Here is a 21,614-nt window from a genome sequence, read left to right on the forward strand (position 1 = left end):
GATTTAAAATCACTTTGTGAGCTTTTGCCATACATCGGTCACAGGCCGTTTTTTCCCTGCACTTTTAAAGCATAAAAGCAAAGGGAGCCTTGCACTGTATACGCATTCGTGGTTGATACTGGCCTGAGCCATATGGTGACCAGATATTTATCCTGCGGATTGCTATCTCTGGGCTCACGGCTCCCCTCCTTTCCAGATACAGCAAAAGTTACTCTGGGAGTGCCTACACTGTGCTGTTTATACAACTATGCCCTTGTCTGCTGGCAGCAAATGCATCTGTGTTTGCACTGGAGCAGACAATCCCAGCCAGTTTGCTTCTTCCCTTGCAAGAGTTTGTTTTCAGAATCGACCCTCTCCATCAAACCGGGCCATTGCAAAAGTTCCAAAAGGTGATTTTTTTTTTTTTTTTTTGCCTATTTCTAGGTCGTTCAAGACAATGAAACAAAGATCCGGGTGCTCCATTTCTTACTCATCACTCACATGCAGGCAGCGGGAGCAGTTTCTCCCCAGGGTTCCAGCACTAGATGCAAAAAAAAAAAAAAAAAGTACTACAGTGCCTGAAAATGTGCAGGGCTGTAAAAGGGAACAGCTGGGATACACTGGAATATGCAAGGTCATATGCTGGGAGCCTCACATCTTTGCTAAAGGTAGTGACATGCAGGAAAAATATACATATTTATATATATTGCACAGTTTCAGCATCTACAGATGTTTGATAGATATTACTTTTGTTGAGTCTATCCATGTATCAGCCTGGAGAAAAGAAGGCTCCGGGGAGATCTAATTGCATCTTACCAGTACCTGAAGGGGCCTACAGGAAAGCTGGTGAGGGACTGTTTATCAGGGAGTGCAGTGACAAGACAAGGGGTAATGGGTTTAAGCTGAAGGAGGGTCGATTTAGATTAGATGTTAGAAAGAAATTCTTTATTGTTAGAGTGGTGAGGCACTGGAACAGGTTGCCCAGAGAGGTTGTGGATGCCCCCTCCCTGGAAGCGTTTAAGATCAGGCTGGATGAGGCTTTGGGCAACGTGGTCTAGTGGAGGGTGTCCCTGCCCATGGCAGGGGGGTTGGAACTAGATGATCTTTGAGGTCCCTTCCAACCCAAACCATTCTATGATTCTATGATTCTATGTGAAATTCTCTTTTGATCTATTATATCCAAATTTGTCTTCTCTTGCTAGCAATTTTTATTGCCTAGGTCATTTCTATTCTATTTCTGTTCTAGTTCCTATGTTTTGCCTCATCCTGGAAGAACCAAGATGCCTTTTGTCAGTGTACCAAATGATATGACTCATATCTGTCACATTGCTTTGCTTTCTTTCTCCTATTGGTACAGCATTTAAATGTGTTAACTTCTCAGAGCACCTTCCACCTCAAGCTTATAGTCTGTCATTCCTCGAGGAGTTTTTTCAGTGCATAGCTGAGCCCCCAAGGGAGGTGAGGGGGCTGCACTGCAGTCCCCACTGTGACTGCAGCTTTAAATCAGCTACTTAGACCCAGCAGCATTCACCACCTAATGCAGCCTTTATTTTTTTGATTTTGCAAACACACCGAGATCAATGTCGGTGTGACTTCATCGTTCCCTAAAGTCAGTTCAGAGACGTCTGCGTGAGCAGCCATCATTCCTTGCCTGAAGTAGGGAGCTCCTGCAAAAGGCTTTTCTGCTGCACAGATGAGCTTTAGCAACGGCAAAATGTTTTGCCCAAGGACTGGATTTGTTGACCAGAGTCTTCATCTCAGAGCTTTGAGCAATACTGACCTGCACTTTTAGGTGTCCGGAGGACTAGAGCCGAGGCAAACCTGAGCCAGTTTTGTACGGCAAACAAGGAGAGAGGGTGGTGGACCAAAGGCAGGCTTAACGGAACGTGATTTAACTGCTGTAGGTTTCGTGTTGACTAAATAGGAAGTTGAATGTGAAGGTAGATCACGCATTACTAACTTGGCCTAATATGGTGAACAGGATACAGTCTCATTTCTGCCTTCTGACTCTTCTGAAGTCAGTAGTTACATCAGAAGCTCATGTAGCCTAGCCTTTTCTCTCATTCTGAGAGTGCATGCCTTTTAAAGATGCATACTTAGTGACCTAAAACATCTAGATGGCCTTTGACTTTATTACAAGCCCTTTCACTTAATTTTTCTTGGCTTTTTCACGAGGGGATGGGGGTACCAGTAGCTGCTCAGAGAGGGCCCAGCTAATACTGGTTGAGTATTCCACTGCTCTTGTATTCTTGCTGGTTGCTGTTTTCCTGAAATGGCCACTACTGAAACCTCTTATGATGCACAGTCTTATTACTCTGATGTACAAGAATGCTATTTATGAAGCACTATTACATGTACCTTTCATATGTATGGTATAATGTTTTAGAGGAAGCCAATGTAGTAATTCTATAGTTTACCAGTTTTCTGTATTTAATAGGAAATTGCAATCTCTGCCAATCGGCTCTTAAGTCGGTGTCAGTTTGTTGTATTTGTATCACGCTAAAAGCAAGAGCGTTTAAATCTCTTATAAAATAGGCAAGACAACATGGGTACAAGCACTATGATTGCTGTTTTATTAAGGATTATCAGTTCACTTATTTACTAAACATGGACATGAGTTTACAGAGAGACACTTTCAAGAATTAGGGACTACATGCTTTGAAGAAAGAAAAAATTATCTTTCAGGTTTGCATGCTCGATCAGCTCAACCGTATCAGGTCACGCATATGTTGAGTAATTTCCATTTCACTCAATAAAAGCTAGCTCAATTCCAAAAGATGTGACACAACAAATGCAGGAAGAAGAAATTACTCATTTTTAGTTTGTTTTCAGGAAGAGAAAAACAAACTAAAGCATCGTATTCAATGCACTATGATTGGTTACGCAGGATGGAACTTCACATGATTTCTAAGTGGCCCATGCTAGAAATACACAAGTTCCTGATCATATAGATACAAACAATCTGACTGAAGTTGATGAAAATGTGCTTCAAGATCCAAGCATGTGAATGAGCATTCACTGGATAACTATAAAATTACACTCTTGAGTTACAACAGGAGCACTCTAACACACCAGACACTTAACCAATACCTGCTTTTAAATTAGAATCTATTTTCCTTTTCGCTCTTTGTAGCCAAAACCTTTTACATTTTCAAAGCAGTGCTCAGAGTTTCCTAGACAGCTGGGTGAAGTACCTCCCACACAAATTCTATTCTATTTAAGACAGACAAGCACTTTTACTCCACCATAGTTGTGAGAAAAGCCCGGTCTGACAGAAACACAGTGAGTTTGCACCCAGCTGAACACAAACACAGCAGCTTCCCTCACCGCAAACACTGGAAGAGGTACTTGGGTGTACAGTTCTAGTGGCAAGATCATTCACTAGCAAATAAAGGTGGCAGTCTGGGCCTGTCTGATGCCCAGCCCTTGTATCTCAGCGAATTCTCCAAGCTGCCAAGCAAACAGGACAGTGCTTCTCTCCACTTACTGTGTTGAAGCTGGGCTGCTGTAAAAACAGCAATGCAAGATGCAAAGGGCAAGTGAGTAAGACGTTGTTGCAGGGAGGCCTGGAGAGGATGGAAGAAGTTTGGCGTTTCCAGGACTACCTATAGGTTTTCCTATAGACATTGGCTAAAACACCTAAGCAGCACCTGGGGTGTGGCTTGGGACTTGGGTCACTACAGGGTGATCCTGCCCACTGCGCTGCAGGTTCAGGCTCCCTCTTCCTTCCTCTATTACAGGCCTCATGAATTTTGCATTCTTTACAGCTAGGTGCTTCAAATCACCCTGCTGAGGCCTGGCATCAGCCCTGTGTATGTTTTAATGCCAAAACCAGGTGCCCAACAGCACTGCGAATTAGGCTCCATATCTCTAACGATGATTTTCATCTTGTTTAATATGAAGACTGTAAGAAGAATTTTCTTTGTATTTTAAGAATGACTTGCTGCATCATATATGAAACAATCCCAAGCCTACACCCTGTAGCTTGCAGAGTACATTACATGTTCTTTTTGGACCATGGTTGTTGAAATAGAACATCTGCATTTCCAAGAGCAACCAAACCCTACGAATCAAAGGGCTGTGGTAATAGCCAGCACAAAATGAGTGAAAGTAAACAAGAGTGTAACACTGTTGTAGCATGTATTTTTGCTTTAACTGTACATACTTCTCATTAGAAAACAAAACCAAAGATGCAGGCAGCTGTGGACAAAAAAAAGCAAAATTTACAATGACATTTCTTTTTTGCTCTGAATAAAGCAAGATAGCAAATAGTGAATATCCACAACTGAATAGCTCAAATGCCCTCATGCTTGGCTATAAATCACTTGTTTCTTAACCATGACTTTGAAAATAACTCATACTGCTAGTGATTCAGGTTTGCTACTGGCAACTGTTCAGTGACCAGGGATTAACGACTTGACATTCTCCACGTAATTTTTAGTGATCTTTGTAAAAATGCCATTGCCATTTCTGGAACTGCAGTGGAAGGCAAAGAACTGAACCAGTACAGCGGCCTCTGTCCGACATTATTTGAAATCATTACTTAACTGGAGTTTCCTTATTTGAAGAAGCAATCCTTGCTGACACCTGAGAGTAAGGTTTGACTGGAAGCACCAAGACACGCTGCACAGTTACATGTTTAATGCTGTACCTCTCAATTCTTTACAAGTTAGGCGAGCCACTTGCACATAGCTCTTGTCAGGATGTAAACTGGAATACTCTGGTCTTCTGGTGTTGGGGAAGGTGGCCTCTCCTTCCCCGGGAACACAGGATTGCAGAGTGGCTGCGGCTGGAAAGGACCTCTGGAGGTCAACTTCTCCAGCCCCCCTACTCAAGCAGGGCCACCTACAAACGACTGCCCAGGGCTCTGTCCAAGGATGGAGACCCCAGAAGCTCCCCGGACACCCTGAGCCGGGTGACCCTCACAGGCTCGCAGGCACCTGTCCCCTCCCAGCAGCGAGCAGAGGCCCGTGTTGTGCAACGCTCGCCCGCCTGACGGCGGAGCACAGAGGAAGGAGCAGGCAGCTCTGAAACGCCTTCAGGCAGACGTACGGCGGGCAACTGCCGGCGCTGCCCGACCCTTGACTGGAACGGCCGTTTTCCCCGGCAGGACGCCACCGCCTGCGCGCAACGCCCGCCGGAACCGCCACGGCGGGCGCGTGGGGGGCCTCACAGAGACAACGGGTACGCGGGGTGCGCTTCGTCCTCCTCCTCCCGAAAGGGCCCAGCGCCGCCGCTGCGCTGTCAAACCCGCCCTGCCCGCACCGGAGCCGCGACCATTCCGAACGCTCCCCCCACCCCCGTCCCACCGCCACCGCTTGGCGGGCACCGCCCACTCGCGCCCGCGGCCCCGCCGCGGCAGCCCCTCCCGCCCTTTCCTTGCCGGGTCTCGCGGGCACGGCGCGCGCGCGCCCCCTCCGACCGTTGAGCGGCGGCGCGGCGGGTGAAAGGGGAAGGAGGGCGGGTGGGAGAGGAGCGGCAGCTGCGCGCCCCCACCTCGCGCGCATACCTTCTGCCTCCTTCCCTTGCCTGCCCATGCCGGAGCCGTTCCCTCCGCGCATGCGCCCTGCGCCTCCGCCGGAGCCGCCCCCCCCCCCCCCGACTGTTCAAACAGGAAGGCGGACATGTTGGTATCTTTCGCAGGTTTCCTCACAGTCGCCGCGGCCGGACCTTACGCTCTCCCCTCCCCTTAAGCTACCTCCTTCCCTCCTCCCTCTCACGTTGCAAGCTCGGGTCGGTCCTGAAGTGGTCCGGGCTGCCGTCCTGTACCTGAGGCGGAGGAGCGGGAGGGGGGAGCTGAGCCGGCGTTAGCAGCGGCGGGAGGCAGCGAGGAACCGCCGGCGGCCGCGCAGCGAGGAGGAGGAGAGAGGAAGAAAGATGCTGTTGCCGTCGCTCCGCCGTTGAAGTGACTCGTCCCCTGCCCGCGGGGGACACTCGCAGCGGGGGCCGTGCGGCCTGTGCGCGCAGCTGGCAGCCCTTCGCTGCCCGCCCGCCCGCCCGGAGCAGGCAGGGCACAGCCGAGGAGAGGGGCAGCCTCTCCCCCCGGCTCGCCCCGGGCTCCTTCGTTCTGTGCCCATGGAGGGACCAACCCCACGTCGCTGAGAGACCCTGCGGAGAGGATCTTCCTACTTTTTTTTCTTTCTCTCATTTTTGCCTTGTTGGTGTGCCTGCAGGCTTTTGCCCCCCACCTCCCCCCCCTTTTTTTTTCTTTTCCGTGGTTGCTTTTTCTTCTGGTTTTCCGGAAAGAAGGCTGCGCTTTGGAACCTGGCACTGACCCGCCGCCGCTCCTGCAGGGCGAGGAGGAGGAACCGCTACGCTGGCTCCCAGGGCGGCTTCCCCGGCTGGGAAAATGAGGTTGCTGAGGCGCTGGGGCCCGAGTAGAGAAGGGAGGGGGAGGAAACCTGCTGCTGCAGAGTTGTGAGCAGCCCGGGAAAGTGCGTGCGTGGAGGACGGGGGAGAAGCAGCATCGTCCCCCCGCCGCGGACTCTTCTTCGGTTTTCTCTCCCCTTGGCGGGGCAGCGAGGGGGACTTGCCTCAGAGACTTCTGTGATTGAAGGGATTTTGCAGGAAGCGCTCCTCAGCCTGGTATAGGCTGTGTGGTTTCTCTTTTGTGCTCGCTTGTTCCTGTTTTTTTACTTTTTTCTTTATTTTTAACCTTACTTTGCTCTGGAATAAGGGAAGCTTTTATCTCTGGAAACATGTCGACGGGAGAAACTTTTGAGTCTCGGTTTGAAAAAATCGACGTGACTTTAAAGGACCCCAAATCCGAAGTGAATGTGGACTGTTTGCTGGTGAGTAGGGAGCGCCGATGGGCCCCCGGTCCCGTCTCCCCGAATTTCTTACCCTGTGGGACCGAATCTCGCACTCCGGCTGAGTCACCAGCCTGCCTAACTCCGCACTAGTGTTTTGTTTACTCAGCGTTGAGCTAAGTGCGTGAATGTCTCTGTGCAGGGAGAGTGCCTTTCATATGCCAAGGACCCGCCCGCCCGGTCCTGCCCCAGACTTGTCATTTCTCTCGCTTCGTGCACCTTTTTTTTCTTCGCCGATTGTCGTAAGGGGCGGTGGACGTTTTGTACAAAAGCGTAATTCGTGAGTGCCAGTCCTGTATGTGAGCAGGAGGCTAAATAGCTTTCATATACCAATTCCCTCTTCAACAGCTTTTTTTTTTTTGAATGAGGTCCTCTTATGTTGTGTTTAAGGACTGCAGCGCTGACTTCAGCCTGTTTAGCATAGACGTTTGTAAATGCTAACTAATGACGTGTAAAAACCCAGCTCTGTGCCCTTACAGGTGGGGAAGTAGTCATGGCAGGGGTTTAAATGCATTTTAAACTAGTTGGTGTGCTAGGCGTGGGATAGAGGGCTGCTTGCTTATTGTTTCCCTGGTTGATCATACGTGATGGTTCAATAGATCTCTCCAGTGCTGTCAGTGGTATAATTGGATCATAAGAAAGCAAACCATAACGCATCTTGACATAAACCCAACATCATTTTGTAGTTGCTTAACAAAAGTGGATGATATCTTAGTTCTGATTATAAAAAATATCTCAACAAAGTGTATGCCAAATCCAACCAATTTGCTTGGGATGTAGCTCGGTTCTTTGATGTGCCTAGAGATGCCCTTAAATAGTAGCAAATTGTAATTTGTGCTTTTATGCTGAAGTAGAGAATTTCTTTTTGTTGTAGCAAGTGATAAAAATTTTTTAGGGTATTTTTTTTTTTCTGGCTTTCTGTTGTCAGAGAAAACACATAAATTTAATTTGTTCCTAGTATGAACTCTGACATTTGGGGTTGGGGTGGAAGGGAGGTGTGGGAGCGGATATAGCTCTTAATAGTCATTCCTCATCTTCTGCATAGCTCTTACCTGAAAGGTTGCTTGAGCATAACGTGATGGAGAGGTGAAGAGCATCTAATGAAAGAATCTGTGCAAGTTCATGGTATTGTGTTTAGCTTATTACTGATTTGTGAGCTTCTGAAGTGTTGACAGGTCAAACCTACATCCCTGGATAAAAGCAGAGCCTTGTGGATGATGGGAATAAGGGAAAATAGCACTGCATCTTCCAGTTAACTTGCTGCTTTTGATCTAGTTTATGTATCTGTCATCTTAGAACCACAGCTAATGAGAACAGCTCTGATGCTTAGGATATACTGTGCCGGTTTTGATAACTCAAGCCTACTGGCAAATGCTGCATTTTTTACACTCAGCTTCTATTGACAGCTATCAAGAGTATGGATCCAGTTAAGAGTCCTGACTTTTATGTTAACCATGACTCAATTTGCTAGTATGTGCTTTAATGCTGCCCATACTATGGGAACCTTCCTGCAGTGATAATAAGGAGGCTGCAGGTATCAAACATGCAGTTGATAGTATCTTTAACTGTATTCCTTCACCTTTTAATCAGTTTAAGGATTTGTCCCTTTTCAGTTAATTTAATTGCGATTTGGAGCGAAGATGTAGTCAGTTTGAGAATTAACTTGTTGGGATGCTTTCTGTCATGCTCATGTAAAGTTTTAGAACATACGTTTGCATCTCAGATCTTAAGAATGTCCTTTAAAGTGAGATTATTTTTTTAGGAATCTTCTGAGATTTTTGGGCATAGCTTTGTGTAATCTTTTAAAGGGAGCTTCTTATGGTATAGTCATCAGAATTATGTTGTCGGTTTTTTGTTTGGCTTTTTTTTAGCTAGCCCTAGTTACAGACACTGTTCTTTTAAACTAATATGAATTAAAAAAGAAAATGCTTCTTCTCAAGACATCAGTTGGTAGGTTAACTTTGTATGTGTTTGGTCACTATATCAATCTCTCTGCTGGCTGGACTTTTACTTTCTTTCATATCTGTCATCCTGAGTTGAGCATCTTGGGCTCTTTTTTATAGAATTTAAGTATTCTAACCCTTTCTAAAGAGTTTAAATATTTTACACCAGTTCTTAGTATGATGATTCAAGCTACAAGCATCATTCTTGGCCCCATTGATGTATTAAATCCATCGTAATCTACGTGGCTATGTTTTTAAGGAAGAAATGCTTAGGTATAGGTGTAATTGATCTGCATTTAAAATATTTTCTGAAACACCTCATTCCCCTTCCTCCAGCCCCTGGTTAAAGTGGGAAGCTGTCAGTGTCTAGGCCTGGTACACTTGAAAATAAAATCATGTTTTTATGATCAGACTCCATAAAAAAAAAAAAATCCTTTTTTATAAAATCTTTTAAATCTAAAAACCTTTTTTTCTTTGATTAAAGATGTGAGTTGATGTTGTTTATAATTGTTTTCACTTTTCCTGGGCAAAGGTGTTAGCTTAATGTGTGTATCTGAGTGGTAATATGCGAATAACTGATACACAGACACTTTAAATTCAACATCTGATATTCTGTACGGGTAGGCTTAAAATGTTGGAGTTCCCTTAGTTTCAAGAAACACTTTTTTTTTGGCTGTGCGAAGAAAAGTCTCAGCAATGTCCTTGGCTTCTTTTAGGATGGTTTTATCCTCTTTAGCTTTACTTAATTTTGCTTCTATTCTTACTCTTATGCTCCATCAGTTTGTAGCACCTGTGGACTAAAAGGCAGGCATTGATTTGAAGATTATTCATTTTTTTAACCATGTTGGGTTTTGCAAACATCAGCTAGGTTCTGTATGCTAGAAAAATTCTAAATTTATGTATGAAGTAGTATGAGAACACTAAAAGAAGATGGGGAGTGATACAAAGGAAGGCGTGTTACTGTTTCAGGAAGGTGTGGGAGAAGAGTGCTAACAGCAGGCGGAAAAGACAGGAGTATATAACTTCAGTTTACATGTTGCAGGAAGGAAATTCATAAAGCTGAGGTGCAGGAGAGAGATGTGTTTATTTTTCCTGTTTTCTCTTATGCAACTGTAATAAAAACAGAGTAAGAAAACTGACTAACTTGCAACTGTCTGTTGGTAAATTTGTTTCTTTGGGGTTTTCCTGCACTTGATTTAGCACTAGGCTGGGAAATCACAGCTAGACTGTCTTTTCTGATGAGCCATGAAGAGGTCAAAGCCTAAGTTCTGGGTAAAGCATGTGCGACAGCATAATATAGTGCTTTTTCCCCAAATACTGGGTACTAGGAGTTCTACAGTACTATAAAGATCTAATAAGACTGTGAAGGCTGCATTACGTAGTAGTAGTCACACTTTAAGGTGTGCAATGATCAGATACTGGTGAATACCATAGGTGTGCTAAGTAGAGCCAAAGGCAATATAACTAACTAGCTATTAACTTGAGCTTAGTATCTCATTAATGATATTAAGCAATGGAAAGTAGTATTCAATGGCCATACTTGTACAACAATTTTGGAATAAAACCAAATTTCTTATTCCTCTCTGTTACTAAATCCTCAAGGATTATGGGCTTCCAATTTTTGGAGAGTGGGGAGGGAGAGATGTAACAGATTAATGGATGGGGGACATCTTGACCTGAAGCTGCCTATGCTTTTGATTGAAAAAATAATGACTAAATTGTCGTGAAAATGCTTTTTGGTGCTCTCCTGATAACTCACAAAGAGTCTTTCCATATTTTATGTAGACACTTGAGTAACTCAAGTATTCAAGTACTTAGTCAATGACTTTAGTTGATTTTTAAAACTTCGTACTTTTGATGGTCTTAATCTTCAAAGATGTCAAATGTTTCACTGGTTCAGCAGTTTGGCTTCAAATTAACTGACAACAGTAAACACTGAATATGACAAACTTGTTTTATCTAGCCTCAAGAGGTTTCCATTTCTGTTGCACCAAAAATACACAAGTACAGAGCTTGATTCACCTGTTTTTCTGAGGTCTGTTTCATAGTCAGCTAGATGAATTCCTGTTCATCTGTCTTGCATAGGAAAAGGCTAGATCTCATCCTGTTTGGGATTTGGAGCTCTAAATCTCTATTGTCACTAGACCTTTTTTCTCTGCTTAACTTGTTAGAAAGCACTTCTGAAGACCTTGTGGTTGGGGATTTGGGAAATAAATTTAAAAAAAAGAGTATAACTCAAAGTACCTTTACTTAAGAGGTTCTTATCTATCAAAATAACTGTTGAAAATCACCTTCGCTGAAGGTCCTGCGCTGGGGTTGGGGCAATCACCAGTGTCAGTACAGACTGGGTGTTGAATGGATTGAGAGCAGCCCAGCAGGGAAGGACTTGGGGGATAGTCAGAATATCTGAATATCTCTCTCTGACAGGGAAAGGGTTTTCACCAGGGCCTGTAATGACAGGACAAGGGGCAATAGTTTCAAACTAAAAGAGAATGGATTTAAATTGGACATGAGGAGGAAGATTTTTGCTGTGAGGGTGGTGAGACTCTGGGCAACCTCTTCCAGTGAGGTTGTGGATGCCCCCTCCCTGGAAGTGTTCAAGGCCAGGTTGGATGGGGCTTTGGGCAACGTGGTCTAGTGGAGGGTGTCCCTGCCCATGGCGGGGGGGACTGTCCCATGGTTGGAACTAGATTATCTTTAAAGGTCCCTTCCAACCCAAACCATTCTGTGAATCTGTAGTTAGATCTAAAATAAGACTTCTGGCTGACCTAGGAATATAATTCCATGTTTTCAAGTTATATATCCAAGCTCTATATGCAAAACTAATTATAATTGCAGGTTAGTATCGCCTGCTCATCACTAAGAATTATGAAATATATAGATTGATGTGAAATGAATGATAAAATATGTAACTTGGTATGTTAATGAAAGGTAAAATGCAACTTTAAGTTGGCTTTGGAAATGCAGTAACTTGGTGGATTCTCATTTAAGGTTGCATCTTTTAGAAGACTTTTTTACTCTTAGGTAAGCCTCTGGGGAGTTAACAGTGGAGATGGTGGGACTGTCAAAATGTTAGCATTTGATTCACAGTGTGTGGTAGGTTTTATATGGGAAAAATGATTAACTTAGCTAATTCTTCTGCTCATAAAACTAGAGGCTGTAGGCATGTAATTATTTTTCTATAAAAAGTTTCAATCAAGAATGATAATAGAAAGTTGATGTTAAGACACGTTTCAACAAGAGGAATTTAAAAAAACCTAAACAAAACTCTGTAGTAGATTATAAATGTTCTTTTAAAGTAAAAATATTTGTAAACAATGTCCTTTTCCCTGGCAACTGCTGAGTGTTTTAGTTTTTTGGGGGTGGTGGGAAGGAAGAGGGAAACACCTGGAATTTGTTTGTTGGATAAATTGAAAATCAACCTGTTGTCCTGTAAGTCTTTGACTTGGAGGACAATGATGGCTTCAGGAGCCACTCATTGAGAACTTAATAAGTATTTAGAAGCACTGTGAGCAGATGATATTGGTAGCCTCACAGTTGCTGTGACAGAATTCCCTAGGACGTACTTTAGTACTACATAAAAATAAAAAGCTGGTTTAGGTCTCTTACCAAGGAATACTGAGATGTTTGTCTCAATACAGGATGTTTATCTTGAATTTGAGAGGTCCCAAAACATGTAATTAAAGACTTCTATTTTTTGTGGATGTTTCTTGATGCTATTTATCAAAACTCCTTTGTCATCAAGAAATTGCAGTTCCAAATGGAGATACTGAAAAACTGAACTTCCTTCTTTGAGAATAAAATTAGAGAATGGTTGAAAACCATTCTGTCTTTGCCTTAATTTGTCCAGTTATTCAAACAGCAATAAAGCCAGAAGGATGATGAGACAATATTATTAAAACTGTAAGTACTATGCAGACAACACCTGGTTAGAGCTCATTTAAAACAAATGCAAATAATACCATCTTTTACCTTTCTCAGTAGTTTGCTGAAATAAACACCTGGTTTAACAGTAGATGAACAAGAGCTGAAACTTGGTCTTTGTGAAGAAGAAAAGTGGTTTGGAGATGTTTTTGTCCATAGCGTTTTGCTCTGCTGAGACAATTGGATCTTCTGTAGTGTAATCTCTAGTCAGGTTTCTTCTTGGGCTTTTCAGTGTTGATGGATATCCAAACACCGTCAGCAGAGTATAACGTGCTATGGTGCTTCTTTAGTTACAGCAGTCTGTCTAGACAAGCAGCAGTTGCTTGGTCTGGTTAGCTGCCTGTGTTGCTAGAGGAGAATCAGCTCAGGATTGGTACCAGCTTCTAACTGGAGCACAGGTCAAAGTCTATTCTGATACCCAAAATCTTGTAGAGGATTGGCTTTAACTAACTGAAAGATTGCCACTCCCCGTCAATATTTATACAATACAAACTGTCATGGGGACAGTACTTAAGATCTCTTTATTATTAGGTCCTAATTTAAATCCAACTGTTGATTTGTTTATTTCAGCTTTTCATCTTAAATTTCTTATATGCATTCATTTTTCAGTTTCTTTTATACACTTGAGAAATATGTGAAAGTGTTCTTGTTTTTTTCAGTTGCATAGTCTGAGGCGATGCAAAGACTTGATGCTGGGAAACCTTTGTAGAAGACACTACACAAACTAAAGCTTTGTTTTGGGCTGTAGGTTGGAACTACCTAAACGTGTTTCTAGCTTGTGTGTGTCTGTGCTACAGAACTTATAACTGATCTGGAAACACAAGTGGAATATGTACTTGTTTTTTCTACAGATCTTCATGAGTCATAATATTCATCGAAAAAATAATTCAGAAATCCTTGAATTCTAATAGTTATGTAAATATTGAGTAATTATGCCTTTAGCTTTTTTCCTCTTAAAAACTGCATACTATTCTGATAGTGCTGCATTGTATTCAGATGTATTAAATTCTAAGGTGTGAATACATTCAGAGGAAAACCTGATAAAGTGTATTGATGTTAGATACCTACATATAAAATGCATTAATAAAGATGGCTATTTGCCTGTGTAGTCACTGACTGCTGTGAAAATATTGTTTCTATGGAGGCTGTGCTTGTTTTTTATCAAATAAATAATGACAAAAAAAAGCCCTGACTACACAAAACTAAGTATGTCATCTGGAATGCACTTTCCAAAGAAGAAGAGGCCAGAAGCTTCTTCTGATATGTGGAGATTCAGCCAGGAAATTACTCCCTGTTTTGTGATTGAAGAAGTTATATTTTTCAGAAGATGGTTAGTAGGACTTGCATTACAGCCATAAAGGTTATTTCACATGGGAAAATGTGAAGGAAGAGTGGTCAGGGCATTTATACTGGCCACTGATAGATGATGCTATGCTTAATATTCCAGGAAAATTGAGATATTGATATCTTTATGTCCATATTTTAGTTAGAAGCTTCTAAAGAAAACTCAGAAATTTGTTTCTTCTCTCTAAATCACTTACTTTAGAGGATGATTTGGAAGTCTTCCTTTTTAATATTTAATACCATGTGAACAGTGAAAGTAGTATTTCATTGAGTACAAGTGATCATTATTTCACAGAATGATTGAGGCTGGAAGTGACCTTTGGGCGTTGTCTAATCCTCCTGCTCTGGCAGGGCCACCAAGATCAGGTTGCTCAGGATGGCTTTTGAGTATCTCAAAGTCCACAACCTCTCTGAGCATCTTGTAATTTTCCACTTCCAACAGTTCATTTACTTGGTTGGCGCTTCATAGTGGAGAATAAAATTCACCAAAACTAAACAGAAAAGTCATCGGTACTCATTTTGCATTTATTTGCAGAGTTATCTAACTGTTTTGGTCATCTTAGTATACAAAGAAGTTTACTAACCAAGTTAATATTACTTGTATAATAATTTTCTCTAGAAAAGCATCTGCCACAGAAGACCAGAAGGAACTTTCTGCATGGAGGCAACTGTAGATTTAGAGATTTTAAGCATAAGGGTTCATATCTGAGGAAAAAGTTGCTGTGAATTGGTAAGCTCATTAATTTGTGACTGCAGTTGAAACAGGTTAGACATAGGCTTTTTCAGTTGGAGGAAAAAAAGAAAGAATTAATGCCGTGCTCTGATGTCCAATTTACACTGCGGTAGTGCCACTTCAGTTTTTCGTGGTTCTGAACCTTGGTAGCATGGTGTTTTCTGTATCTGTGTGTGTACATCATTCTCCTCCTGACAGGCAGTGAGGGAGGCTAGGTGGGACTTTTTTACTGGCATGGGAATGCGGAAGACTTTTTGATACTGATGGGGCAGGAACCTGTCCCTGGGGGATAGGTGAGAAGAGAGACTGCCTGTGGTACAAGCTGAAGTGCAAGGTGTCGGTACAACAAGCACCATCTCCCAGAGTATGGATGACAGAGTCCAGCATGTTAACTCCACCATTGAGATCTAGGACCACCATTGATTAAAGCATGGACTAACTATGTTAAGGTACTTAGGAGGGGAGGAAGCCTCTTCAGCCACAAGATGATAGAGTAGGAGTGGATGGGCAAGATCCTTCAGGGAGGAACAAAACTGAAGGTAGGACAATGAGTTTGTGCTGTTTATACTTTTTTTTTAATACCATGCCTTTTCACAGATGCCAGGTTGTGCAGAACAATACCAGGCAGGACATGAAACTGTTGTTGAAAATAGAGGTAATACTGCTGCCTCACAATTTTGCCTTGATATTACACACCACTGTCAGCGTTAGAGCTGGAATAATAGAATTTCCTCATGAGCCCTTCTTTGTTATGAATCTTATTATACTAATATATTATTACACTAATTTCTTCTTAGAAAGTAGCTTTGATTGTAGGCACACAAAAATTCCTGTCAGTATTAGGCTGAGACAGTTTACTCTCCCCTTGCAAAGAGGAAGGGTTCTTCTGCTGCTTCAGTCTACCTAGCAGTTTTATTACTCTAATACATCTGTGAGCTGCTGTCCTCCTCCTCAAACTCCAGTTCCTGTTAAGTTCACTGGTAATTAAACAATTGCAAACATACCGATGATACGGTTTGTGGTGATCTTGGGACCATTCAAACCTGCTTCTACATGCTATATATCCTCTTTTGTAGGAATACAAGGCCAAAAATGCTGCCGGTCAAATGTAGACTTACTAGGACTTGAAGTTTTTGCTCTGCTAGTATTGGCAACAATCATCATGGCTTTGAAACAGGGGCTATTGTTGCCACTAGCAGAGCAAAGATGGTGATAGAAATAAAAAAATGCCTGTTAGGGGCTACAGAGTGAAAACTGAACTATTGATGTGATTGTGTGTTTTGTTGGGTGGGTTTTTTGTTTGCCGGTGTTGGTGTTTTGGGTTTTTTAAAGTATGCTGAATTTGGAATTGGGGATGTCATTAAGAAGCTAGGCTCTCTCTGTAGAGAACAGATTAGTATGCTTCCTGGAAGAGCTTTTGTCTTCTGTCTTTTAGTAAAATGCTTGTGGCTATTTTCAGCCTTTCTCATACCCCACAAACCATTTTCTGCATATGGTTTCTGGATGTAGCATGACCTTAAAGTGTTTGGAGATGCTTGTGGCTTGTAAAATCAGAGGGTTGGAGAAATCTTCAAAACTAGTCACACTGTGGTTCTGAAATAAGCTGTGAAGACTCTTGTTAGGAGGACCATATTCAGGAGAATTCTGGGTTATTTATCTAAAGAATAGAGTTGTAAGACAAAGAAGGTCCTGTATCAAGGAACTTGCACACTCAGAGCTGTTCATTGATTCCACTTGGCAGCTTGGATTGGAGTTGGGAAAGGACTAAGTGTCTCACTTTTAATTCTTGATGAGTGTAAGGTCAGAGGAATCTTTGAAGTTTTCTCCTATTGTTTCTTTTCTGTTCTAAAGTGCCTCCAGGCTCTCATCACAAAGCTTTTATCCTTCTTAATGTGATGTATACTTTACACTGTTTTCGTAAGTGATTTGGAATTGAGATGTAGTCAAAGATGCCATTTTGAGGAAGGATTGGAGTGTTATGATGCTGATGCTGCTGAAGCTGCTTTGGTTCTGGGACTGCCACTGTAAATGATTCCTATGGAACTTTCTGCCTTCTGTAGCATCAGGGAAGAGTCGAGATGGCTGCGTTATTCTTGACCTTACCTTTTCTTTTGGCCGTGCCATCCTCCTCTTTGAGCTCCTGGAAAAGAGGGGAGTCAGATCGACTTCACCTTCTTATAAAGAATAGTTTCTGTTGTAGTTCTTGATAAGTTCATGGGAAAGAGGAGTCTGAGAACCACAAATTCTAGGAGAAAGAAAAAAGGAATTTTTTAATATATCCTTTTTCATTGCAGCTTGACAAACTCATAGACATGGTCAGGAATAAAATAAAAGGTTAAAACCATGTATTTGCAGATTGGGAAGTTTGTTCCCAAGTTTCTGATGCCCTAGGAATAGAAACTTGATTTTTCAGTTTAAGATTCAACCAGAGTTGGCAGCTGAAGATTTTCCTTTGAATCAGGCTGTTTTCTAAGAGGTTGACTAACTGTAACAAAACAGCACATCTTTCATTTTTCCATTGCTCTTGTGTGTTTCAACATCAGCAAAGTTACCTTCCAGTGGTTTTGCATTACTCACGTTTTGTGGGAGGAAATAACAATATCCAGCAAAGGTGTGTTTTAGAAACAATTTGATGAAATGGTAAGCTTTCTTCTGCAAGAGAAGTTATCAGTCAAGTCTTTACATTTAATTTTTAAAATTTGTCTTATGGAGTGATAGGTTAGCAAATGTGAAAAAAAAATTAAATATGGCTATGAGCTTTTGAAGAATTACTTTCAGAGGTAATCTGATGTTTTCACAAAATATATTTTCAGAGGAGTTGGAATCAACATAACCTTTTCTATAACAATGGAAAAAGACACAATTTTTTTTTTCCCCAACAAGTAACTTGCAACTTTGAGCTGAAGCAAATACTTAAGATTAGACAATCTCCTGTGCATCTTGCTTGCCTTGGAATTGCATCATGATAAACAAACGTTTTTCAGGTATAATGAAGTGCAGCTTATCCATCCTAGAGCTATATAAATTAGCTGTTTTATTAGTTAAGCCTGCTTTTTTTCATCTAGAAGAAAGTGGAAGCAATGTTAACCAAAAGAGCTCGTGCTTAAGTTGGGCAAGATACCTGTGTCCTCAGCTCTGCAAAACACAAGAATCACTTAATATTTTTTTATACAGAAGGGGGATGTCTGTTATCGAGATCTCATGTTCTTCAGTGTTCAGAACAGTTAATTTCTGATCCACTTCTACTGCAGAAGAAGTGAAGAAGTAATCAAGTTCTAGTAGGAAGAAGAGAAACAACTAATTGGCAGATCCCAAAAGAAATAATTTTGTCAGTAATGCCAATCCTGTCTACTCAAAAGCTCTCAAGTCAATTCTTAAACTGCAGTGGATATTTGCCTATCATAAATTACTTCATTCTTAATAGTTTTAAAAATAACTGTTTATCCATTTGACTTTGAGACTGTGGAAAGTCAGTTATTCTATTAAAATACTTTCTCTTGCTTGAGTACCAATCAAATCTTGCCTGAAAAGACAGAGAAGTTGAAATCAAAGTTGGTGTGCTATCTTATCCTCTTTTCTCCTCCTACTTGTTAAATGAAATATCAGTAGAGAGCACCAGTGCAGTATCAGACTGTGATATTGTCCTTTTGTGCTTTTGAATATTCCTAACTGTAGAACACAAAACAGATTTCAATTACAGGGTGGTGGTAGGAGACAAGAACAAAAAAACCCCACCACTCTGTGTAGAACGAAGTCTTGTCTGTCCATAAGATACAAATACAAGGTTTGGAAATCGAGCAGGGAAATTAGGAAGATTATAATTAAAGATGATTTTGGGGTTGGAATTGTTTGTTTGGCCTATGGTGACTTAGGACAGGGCTTCCTGATTTCTTCAGGCTTTTTGTGAGACTGTTTTGAATTTCTATTTCCTGCATCTAAAATAAGGAAGTACTTCCCCTCTACACCCCTTGTGGGTCTGATGGTGTGAAGGCAAGCTACTGTTTGTACTTTTTTTTTTTTTAAGATGTAGGGAAATTTCACTGGTAGTACCATGGTGTATTTGAAAAACAGACATCAAGCTTCAAGCACACATTTGGCAAATACCAATGACAAAAAAACTCCACAACAAGACTTTTTAAACTAAGTCAGAAGGAAGGTGTGAGTCTGTTTATAACATACCATTGAAGATATGGTGTTAAGCTGTGCTATTTTAATATAAGCTGTTGCTTTCAGATTCTTAAGTATTTTGAGTTAGAGTTGTATTTTCTTTAGTTACAGATTTCTCACAGATAAATAGGAGAAACCAATTTATCTGAACATACTTATGACTGCAAGATATGGTTTTTAAGTAAAGAAAAATAGTTTCTCTCTAGTGTATTAGTAGATGACACTAAAAATTATTTTGCTTCAATAAGTAAATTTTTACAATGTCTTAACTTCTTTAATAGCATGGAAACTTTAATTTTCATAACATTCATTGGTCTCAAACTTTGCATAAGCTGTGTAGTAGGGATTTATTATATTTTCTAGGGGGGAAATTGGAGACAAGTTAAGAGCTTCATGAAATTTGATGCTTTTTATGGAAAAAGTTCAGTGCTGCCTGACTGAGCTCTGTTGTGCATGTATACGAAGCTGTTAAAAGGAAGATGTATGCATTTTAAACTGCAGTTAAACTTATAAACTACAGTGTCCAATACTCAGTTGTGTAACAGGAGGCTGTTCCTGTTTGTCATAGTTTCCAGTAGTGTAATCACTTGAGGAAAGGGGGAAGATCACTATAATGTTCCATTGACTTAAAAAGTTTGAGGGTTGTAATAAATAAAAGTTCATTAGTTTTTTGAAATAATTATTCTTGTTAGTCTTACATATTGAGTAGGTAGTGTTTTTCTATATTAATGAGTTCATGTGCAATTATTGCTTGCATTCTACTTTAATTCTGAAGGTGTGTTTCACAGGTTTCCAGGAAAACCTGTCTGTGAAAAAGCTTCATTAATCATTTGAGATCATCATTAAATGAGTTGGCTAGAAAGAAAATATTTCTGTTCAGTACATTCATGGTACTTATATGTGTGTGTATGTATGTGTACATATATATGTACATAAGATGAAAAATACAAAGTCCTGACATGCCTCTTCCTTTAAAGTAAAAAGCCTTGCAAATTCAGTTGAAGTACTCCAAGCTTCAGAATAATTGATAGGAGTTTTTGTTTTCAATACTGTGAAATTATAATTTCATACTCTAGATTTTGTCAGAAGGAACTGTGATAAGAATATTTCTATTACCTGTGTGATGACACCATCCACAGAATGGCACAAGGAATTATCTGCATGAAGTTTGTTGATATGTAGTTGAATTAGAGCTAATTGAATTAGGTGAGACATCACATATAGTATTTTAAATAGATCTCAGAAGATCTCTTGGTGATCAGTGGTAATCTTCAGGGATAGATACTGGGCCTCACGCTGTTCAACATCTTCATAAATGATTTGGATGATGGGATTGAAAGCGTGCTCACCAGGCTTGCCAATGGTACTAAACTGAGTGGTGAGGTGGAGATGTCAGGAGGGAGAGCCATCTTAGAAAGACCTGGATAGACTGAAACAGTGGGTAAGCAAGAACAGCATGAAGTTTAACAGATAGATGCAAAGTCCTGGGACAACGTAACAGAGATTTGTGTGGCTGGGGAGCAGCCTTGCTGAAAGGAACCTGGGAGTCTTGGTGGACAAGCTGAATGTGAGTCAGCAGTGGGCTGCCGCAGCAACAAAAGCAAACTGGATCCTGGACTGCACCCCCAGGAGCATTACTAGCAGAGGTGGAGGTGTGATCATCCCACTCAGTGCTGGTGAGGCTGCAGCTGGAGTCTGCATCCAGTTCTGTTTCCCCACAAGTCAAGAAAGACACAGACAGACTGAAGAAGGTCCAAAGGAGGGTCACAAAGATGATCAAAGGGCTAGAGAACCTGCCCCATCAGGAGAGACTGATGGAGTTAGGTCTTTTCTCCCTGGAGAAGAGAAGGCTGGGGGAGACCCCATCACAGTATTCCAGTACTTAAAGGGTGGCTACAAAGAGGATAGAGGCTATCTTTTCGCAAGGAGCCATATGGAGAAGACAGGGGCAATGGGTACAGGTTGCATTGGTAGAGATTTTGTATCTATATAACAAAGAAATTTTTTACGGTGAGAACAATTGATCACTGTAATAACCTCCCCTGGGGATGTGGTAGAGTCCCAACTGTTGGAGGTTTTCAGGATGCAACTGGACAGGGTGGTACATAATCTCATCGAGGCTCCCTTTCCCACAAAAGGTTGGGCCAGATGGTCTTTTGAGGCTACCTCCAACCTGGGCTGTTCTTTGATTCTGCGATTGTCAGGCTTTTGAGAAAATACTTGCACAGTGTTTCACTGGTTGGTTTTCCTTTTGTCTTTTTCTAGCTTTGGTTTCAAAACATCAGTGAAGTTCTTGAATCAGTGCAACAATTTGTTTGCAGCAGTGCCAGTTAAGCACGCAGTAATTGCATATACTATGTGTACAAATTGCTTTCTCAGTTGTAGCTATCAAAACCCCATTTTCTGGGGTGATACTGTACAGGATATGGTATCTGTGCTAAGCAGCGCAATGTTCATGTCACTTGTCTTGTAGCATCAGATCTGGTCAGAATAAAAACCCCAGACTTAACAAGAAAAATCTTTGAATCTAGTGGTGTGAAGAAGTGGAGGAAACTCAACCACAGAATGCATACACAACAAATCTACTTTTTAAATGGACAAAAAGATAAACTACTGTTAGATATTTTCTTAAATATTTTTCATCCTAAGTGGCAACTATAAATTGCAATTTTATCTGAATTAAAATGAAATAGAAAAAAGCAACTCCTATAGAGT

General features: G+C 41.5%; 1 protein-coding gene across 3 annotated transcripts in view; it reads left to right on the forward strand.

Annotated features, from left to right (window-relative positions):
- Positions 1–5,016: 5,016 nt before the first annotated feature.
- ROCK1 (Rho associated coiled-coil containing protein kinase 1) overlaps positions 5,017–21,614 on the forward strand; it is a 94,723-nt gene continuing 78,125 nt past the window's right edge. Inside the window, exon 1 of one of the 3 annotated variants that reach the window (XM_075744285.1) lies at positions 5,017–5,163. Coding sequence is in view for 2 of the 3 variants with exons in the window: in XM_075744283.1 (XP_075600398.1) it covers positions 6,678–6,770 (93 nt within the window). In the remaining variant the exon portion in view is untranslated. Of the gene's footprint in view, positions 5,164–5,564; positions 6,771–21,614 lie in introns of those variants that run through there. The other 2 variants (XM_075744283.1, XM_075744284.1) reach the window with 2 other exon arrangements.

This window comes from Balearica regulorum, chromosome 2, assembly GCF_011004875.1.
Source record: "Balearica regulorum gibbericeps isolate bBalReg1 chromosome 2, bBalReg1.pri, whole genome shotgun sequence".
NCBI classification, from domain to species: Eukaryota; Metazoa; Chordata; class Aves; order Gruiformes; family Gruidae; genus Balearica; species Balearica regulorum.